This window comes from Malania oleifera, chromosome 11 (genome assembly GCF_029873635.1).
Source record: "Malania oleifera isolate guangnan ecotype guangnan chromosome 11, ASM2987363v1, whole genome shotgun sequence".
In the NCBI taxonomy this organism is placed as follows: Eukaryota; Viridiplantae; Streptophyta; class Magnoliopsida; order Santalales; family Ximeniaceae; genus Malania; species Malania oleifera.
Window position 1 is genome coordinate 67,172,225 of NC_080427.1, and position 7,906 is coordinate 67,180,130.

General features: G+C 38.4%; 1 protein-coding gene across 1 annotated transcript; it reads left to right on the plus strand.

Annotated features, from left to right (window-relative positions):
- Positions 1-5,930: 5,930 nt before the first annotated feature.
- LOC131167769 (late embryogenesis abundant protein EMB564-like) lies at positions 5,931-6,871 on the plus strand. Its single transcript, XM_058126653.1, has 2 exons — positions 5,931-6,225; positions 6,340-6,871. Exons 1-2 carry the CDS (start codon positions 6,099-6,101, stop codon positions 6,501-6,503), a joined length of 291 nt encoding a protein of 96 aa, XP_057982636.1. The 5' UTR covers positions 5,931-6,098; the 3' UTR covers positions 6,504-6,871.
- The last annotated feature ends 1,035 nt before the right edge of the window (positions 6,872-7,906 follow it).

Here is a 7,906-nt window from a genome sequence, read left to right on the forward strand (position 1 = left end):
CCATTAACCAAATACCATACATATTTTAGCGATACGAATTTTGCAGTAAAAGACAATTCAATTTAAGGAATTAACTTAACTAGACATGCAAATTTTAGCGATACGAATTATGTGTCATTTTTTATATTTGGCAGTATTGAATTCTTTAGAGATACGAATTATTAAATGATATATACAAAAGAATAAAAAAAATAATCAATTATATACAAATGAAATCAAAACAATCATTGATATACATACAAATAAAATGCAATTAAAATAATACTAAACTACTCCGTGCTGCAGCGAGGTCATCTCTGGGGTCGTGGTGACTGCCGTCTGCGTCTACCCTCTCCTTGCTGGTCAGCATCATCAGGTGTCCTGTCCCGTCGTGCTGGATGTGGATCCTCTCCCCCAAGAGGTGCTGCATAATCATCATCAGCCATGCGGAGCGCACATAGTGAGAAATGATACGATGTCTCGGGACGAAAACTAGGCGGCATAGGGGGTGCATCGACCTCCACCCCATCGAAAAGATCGTCCAATAAAAATGACATCGATGGGGTAGCAGCAGAGTCGGATGGGGCATCAGTCGGTCTGCTCGACGATCCGGCAATATCAGTTGCAGTGGAAGGCGCATAAGGCGCTGACGGGCTGAACAAGTACTCGGCCTGTACAACTGGTGGGGAGGACATAAGAGTCCCTGGACGACTAGAGGAGGCATGTCGTCCTCCTCGTATTGGAGCTGGTCGACCTCCTCGTTCTAGGATTCGTCGACCGTCCTCGTGGACGAGATCCAGTGCAGCACTCATCAATCGGTGGATTGCAGGATCCGACGAGATCTGGTCTGCCTCAATGACTATGTCAACCTGCAGGATATGAATATATATTATTAACGCATTCAAATCGGAACGTATATATCATAAAATGAGTTGTGGCATTAGTCTTCTTACGAGGCTCAAATATACAGCTGCGGTCCTGTCGACGAAGCGGCGTGTGATAGACCTATACCAAGTGAAGTATGGGTCATCTAGACGCATCGGACCATGCTCCGCCACTCCTCGTACGATGTAGTCTCGCCGATGCTCCCACGCAGTGACGAATATCGCGTGCGTACTCGACCAGTCTGTGACCCCCTCGACCGCGCCCATCCATGCCGTGGAGATCGTCCCCAACAATATCTACCCCCGAAGTCATAAATGGGGTGGGAATGACCTGTCGAAACCCGAACTGTCGCATGACTCGATCGGGGAGATACCACTCAATAATATGAAAGCATATGAGTGGCACTCAAGCTACCCACAAGTCCCTCCCGTTTGCATAGGCAGGCTGCATGTCGGCTAAAATCTCTTCCGTGTAGGGCATTCATAAAAACTGCACTTACACAAAACAAAAAGATAAGCGGACTATACACAATTGAAAGAAATAAAGAAAATCATGTGTTATGTTTTAACTGATTTATACCTCATGCTCCCGGTGCATGTCCAACTCGAACCTGTACCAGGGTAATGTGTGAAGCGCAACCATCGATGCCCTCAAGTCGTCCCTCCATCTATATAAGATGAAACGTAAGTTCTCAAATGCGAGAGGAGTTCATTCAAGCATGTGTGGGGACCACCATATTGAGTGATTTCGAAGAATCGATGTTTCTGACGATACATCGCATGCAGTCTCCAACTGCATTCAAAGTTCTTACACCTAACAACCCATAATAGTGGGGTCGACTGCAGGACGTGGAAGTCATGGTGCGTTCGAGCGTGATATATTCGCACAACAGCTATCAATTAATCTTTCGACCCGAATAGCATCCCTTTACTCAGTTCTGATGATTCATCCCAACGAGTTACCCGTATAGAAAGCTCGTCACCATGGGACAAATCTGCAGCATCTACGTCAATTACACCATACATAGGAGGTTCGTCCATGAAATCTGCCGTATACATCGCATCGTTCGATTGACGGGGGGGTGGGTCGACATCATCGGGGAACTCGTTCGTCCCTTCACCAATTTCCTCCTCGTACATGTCATCTTGTAAATGAACATCGTTCGTGATGTTCATCCCCACATTTAGCGCGTTGTTCGCTATTGCGAACAACGATCCTGGTTGTTCTGCTGAAACTTCTTCGCAAACACCATGATAATTCGTATGAATAGTAGTTCCTTCGTACGTGTACGTCTGCGGCTTGAATGACGATCGTGGACATTCGTTCATATCCACAACAGGCATCCCACCAACATCTACATATTCTTCCTCCGCTTCAACCACGTGCTCAATAGACGTTCCCGGTTGCCCATCTGCGGCGACACCCATCTGAGGAATGTTTTCGACATACAGTTGCACAGTCAAATATGTTGTCCTTACGCAGTGTGCATCCAACACCATGCGCAAACCGTAATCACTAGTTACGGGAACAACCTCATAGAAGATTGTATCATGATGCCCCTTAATCGGGTATCTTGCGGTTACCCGCAATGCATATTGATTTGGATCAATATGCAAGTGCTTGTATATCTTCGTATGCAATTTAGTTAATTACACCTATGACCAATTCTAATAGGTTGAACTGGCGGAATACTATAACTAACACCGGTTTTTCTGGTTATAATGTTACCCCTCATGTACAACAATACCGGAATCGGAATACTGCTTGAACTTCCTACCATCTAGATTGACGCCCAGGAAATATAAAAGACCTACGCAAAACAATAATTTTATGTATAAGTGATATGCTAAGTGAATAGTAAACAAAAATTATTTTCACTACGTTCATGTACATGCAATATTCTCTAAATGTTTCACTTGTCACTTTGAAAATATTTTTACTTGCAATTCTGACTTTTCTAAGAAAAGTCGTATCGAAATTTCGGTAGCATGCCGAGTGTAATTTGAACATTTACCCATTTTTACAATGACCCTTAAAAGTTTGCAGACAATATAATAATATAGTTTAAGCATGCGAGAACCTATGATATCTACTAGCATGCAATTCACATCACTGCATCAGCCATGCAGGAGGCATTTAAATTCGTGCTTAGAAAAAAGAAGACTTCTTAGATATAACATATAATATCTTTGAAACTTTTTTGTAAGCAAGCCTTCAATTAATGCGTGTGTCACAAATATTTATTTAATATTTTATAAAAATTAATTAACATTTTATATTCATATTATATAATAAAATTAATTATATATATATGTATGTATATATACATATCTCAAATATAGATTGCAAAGCTCCAAAACATCATGTGCCATTGAGTGTATACTAAATAATTAACTTATAATTCCTTCAACTTATATGCATGCCACTATCATATTCACATTGCTGCCAAACATTAATAAAAAATTATTTTTAATATATCATTTATCTCCAATGAACTCATCTTGTCACTAATTTAGAAAGTTATTTTTGATACATAAGAAAGAAAATGAGATTCATTTTTCTATTTTTTCTTAAACAAAATTTGGGAGGAGTGAGAATCCACACATCAGTTATGATTAAAGTTTAGGCTATGTTGAATTTTAAATATAAATGAAAAAAATTTCTTGATGACAGTGACTTAGGGATGTTTATGGACTAGTTTATATATATATTGTATTTTTTATGTTTATGGACTAGTTTATATATATATTGTATTTTTTATGATGTCTAATATCGTAAGCTTATCGACAAATTTCAGTTTTATTTTGGACACATCGAAAATAAGAATTTAATTACTACTTTAACTTCAACAAGTACTTGCAATTAAAGTAAGGTAAGTTTCGATTGTTTCAAATATGTATTTGTATTTATCATGTTTATTTACTTACTAGCTAATTAAGATATTAAGGACAAACATTTTAAAAGTAATTAATTACTCGAGATAAATAAGGGATGTTATGTACACATCCCGCGTTTTCATTGATTAGTTTGGTGAAATATTTTTTTGTGTATATAATTTTTAGTGTTTGATATTATGAGCTCGTGGTCCCATATTGATATTTAAAATTTAAGTAACTTCATTTAAGCCAATTGTCTTATTTAATGTAACCAATCCTTATATATTTCAACATAATGTATGATAATCTTGAAATATATAGCCCTTTTATTTGCATATATGCATGTCAAAAGAATAAATTTCTTTTTCGATTTGAAAAATTTTGATCTCCTTGAAAATAAAAAGTAGTATCTACAAATGTTGGGCATAGTTTGGTTAACTGAACAATGCCCTCGAACCGTTAACCGAACCAATATTTCGATTCTCTACAAAATGCGAATTGAAATTAGTTCACTTAAAATGGTAATTGAAATTCGGTTGATAGATTTTAAAATTAATTTCCATGGTTAATTGAACCGAACTATTAAGTATAATTTGAAAATTTAAAGACACTACAAACAGTATTTTTTCTTTGATATTAATGAATATGTAAATTTAAAATATTCAAGATAAAATTTGAAGCATGAATATTAGATCAATATACTTTTTTTAATTTAAAATATTCAAGATTAAATTATTAAAAATTTACATGATATTATACATAATATGCATTATATATATATATATATATATATATATATATATATATATATATTTATAGTATATTGGTTTGGTTTGGTTAATTGTGATTATTGAATGGGCCAAATAAAAACCAAACTGATAAATGAAAAAAAATTAAAATTTTGTGACCAAAATTGAACCAAAGAAATGGTTAACCAATTTTTCGATTTGGTTTGGTTTGATGTTGCGGTTCGATTTTTTATTATGAAACATAGAATCTTAAGTAATATCAATTAAGCAAATAATAAATAAATTTTCTAAACTGAAATATTCAAAACTATTCAAGTGACACAATTGAAATTAAACATTGAATTTCTAAAGATAGTAATAATAAACCTGGAAATGGAAAAAAAAATTATTTTCAAGAACTAAACAGGCCCTAAGTGTACAGCAATACCAAATTCTACAAATCTTTATGCACACGGAGTATATACACATACTAACAGAGACACAAACATTAATGAAATTATTAATTAAAAAAACTAACCTTCCTCTAGATGCAGCAACGAATCCAAATAGTCAGAACGAAAATATGATACGAAACCAACTCAAAATATAAAATAAATTTCAGTAAGTTAAATAATATATTCACGTTTTTTTCTAAATAAAAAATAGCATACCCTATCTTCGGCCCTTAAATAGCCTCGCCTTCACCCGAATGGTCACCTGCCACCTCGAACGGTAACCTGCCACCTCGAACGGTCCTCTGCAAGCTCAGCTCAAACGGTCCTCTGCAACCTTTTCTCCTCTACGATATTGTCTTCTGAGAGAGCTCGGGAAGGATTTGAGTAGACAAAACAAATCTCGTAGAACTATCCTGCGAGATTTATCACGTGTCACCATGCGGATGGATTTCAAGCGCAAATCTCGCAGCTTAGTCCTGCGAGATTTACGTGTCACTACGCAGATGGATTTCAGGCGCAAATCTCGCAGTTTAGTCTTGCGAGATTTCCGCCACGCGTCACGTTCCAGTTCGATGCCTCATTAAATCTCGCAACTCCAAGCTACAAGATTTCGTCAAGCGTCGCCACGCGTCACCTGCCCGCTGTTTCTCTCCTTGCCACGCGTCGAAGGCAGAGTAGTCGTGAGTTTAAATCTTGTAGCATGAAGCTGTGAGTTTAAATCTTGTAACATGAAGCTGTGAGATTACGTGAGCATTATTTTGGGAAAAATTTTCCCAATCAGAGTGTTATTTTATATTTTATTTCTTTTTTATAATAAAATGGGAAAAAACTCAAAATCTCTTATGTTGATGCATGCCGCATGAGGTGGAGGACACGTGGAGGAGAGGCAATGGACATGTTGCAACGTGTCATTCTGGTTGGCAGCTGAGACTCTTCGTAGACAACCTACGTGTCCAAAGCGCGTGGCTGCTCTCCTACACTTCTGCCGCGTATGCATCCTACTCATCACCTTCCCTCTTCCCTGCCTCTCCCACTCCCCGCCTATTAAATCTATCCGACATCTCGACCAAGCGACTTAAACACTCCAGTCAATTGGGAGCAGTGAGATCTAGCGAGCTTGTAGCGTGCGATTTGGTCGGGTTAATTCTATATATAGAAAACATCGTGATATCATCATGTCGTCGGGGCAGTATCAGCAGGCGAGTAGGGAGGAACTGGACGCCAGGGCCAGGCAGGGAGAAACCGTCGTCCCTGGCGGCACTGGTGGCCTGAGCCTCGAAGCTCAGGAGCATCTAGCTGAAGGTACTTCCACCTCATCTCTCTCTCTCTCTCTCTCTCTCTGTGAGCGTTAATGGTGTTTGTATATATTGTCTTGTTGAGTACTGATTGGTGCTGTGTGTGTGTGCATACATATAGGGAGGAGCCGAGGAGGGCAGACTCGGAGGGAGCAGATGGGAAAAGAAGGGTACCAGGAGATGGGGCGGAAGGGTGGGCTGTCCAGCCTGGACGCCTCCGGAGGGGAACGTGCTGCTGAAGAGGGCATTGAGATCGACGAGTCCAAGTACAAGATCCGAAACTAGATAGCCTAGATCGCCTCTTCCTCTTTTTTCCTTGCTTGTTACGTGTAGGGTGCTCGGTAGCGTAGCCTTAGGCAGCTAGCTTTCTTTGTCTGTATGTTTGCGTTGTCTGTTCCTGGGTTTAAATTAAGCTAGTAGCAGTCTGTTTGTAGTAGTAGGTAGCAGCAGTACTTGTGAGTCGCCGCTGCATGCACGCGCTTGGGGTCTGCATGCGGTGGGTCTAGGTCTAACTAGAAGTGGAGGTCGAGGGCTTCCCGGCGCTCTGGTGGGGTAGTCCTGTTTTGTTGTGCAGTGGTTTCTGCACTGCGCCTCTTCCTGTCTATGTAACATAATGTGGCGACTGTTCATAATGAAATAACTCTTTTATCCAACGTCTCATCATTTTTATCATTACTAATCCTTATTAAGGAAGATGGTAGAGGTAAGATTCTGTTTTCGAGGGGAAGTCTTGCTGAATACTGAACGGATCGAGTAGGGTATTAGAGCTAATTAAAGTTGCCGTGCGAGTGCTGGAGCGACCGACTCTACAAAAGCTCATCTCACGTACATGTACTTCAAAAAACTCTATGGATTGTTTGGATTTGGGTATGATACATTCTAACTATTTTTAAAACATTAAAAGGTAAAATTATATCTTTCATTTTGCGTTTTTGAAAAATTCACTGGGTAAATTTCACTTTGTGTTGTAAATTTTAGATGCCTTTTCCAACTCCAATTGTCATTTTTAAATTTTTTCACGTCTTTTGCTGTCTCACTTCATGGTTAAGTTTTGTGTGAAATAATTATAGCAAGCAATTCAAACAACTATCATGTAACATATATTTGTGAAAGTTAATAGTGACTTCGAACTTTTCTTAGAGATATGATATAAAATATTATTTGTGTAGCATTTTAGAGTAACTTCCCAAATTCAGTCATTCAAGGAGCATGGTGATTAAACTTGGTTGGAAGTTGGTATTAAGGTATTTGTGGTGGAAAGTTGTCATTGATCGTTTACTACTGGAAATTTATTAATTTAAGGTCAATGAACTCATTACTTTCGAGTATATACATACAATCAAAATTGATCCTTCGATATACAATTTGTTGGCATTCTGACTGATCTATTATGTATAGTTTGCGCTGTGAGTTTGGACCCTTGAAAATTCCCAAGGCTAAAATTCGGACTGAAAACCCAACGAGCTTATGTGGGTTCGGGTCCAAATACGACTTCGTTGGCTAATATGAGTTCAAATTCAGAGAATTAAAGTTTTGCTAGTTTCAAATTCTAGCATTCTTGGAAAGCAAATATATGCTTTAACATAAAAAAAATACTGCTGCACTTGCACAGATGTTAATAGCTATTACCGCAGGCTATGTTAGATATAAAGACCAGATGCTGCTAAAAGGGTTTCAGCTTTATGGCC

What these genes read in the sequence shown, in the direction of transcription:
- LOC131167769 (XM_058126653.1), top strand. Translation starts at nt 6,099, where the DNA reads ATGTCGTCGGGGCAGTATCAGCAGGCGAGTAGGGAGGAACTGGACGCC. An exon ending in TCAGGAGCATCTAGCTGAAG is followed by an intron (nt 6,226 to 6,339) that starts GTACTTCCACCT and finishes GCATACATATAG; the next exon opens with GGAGGAGCCGAGGAGGGCAG.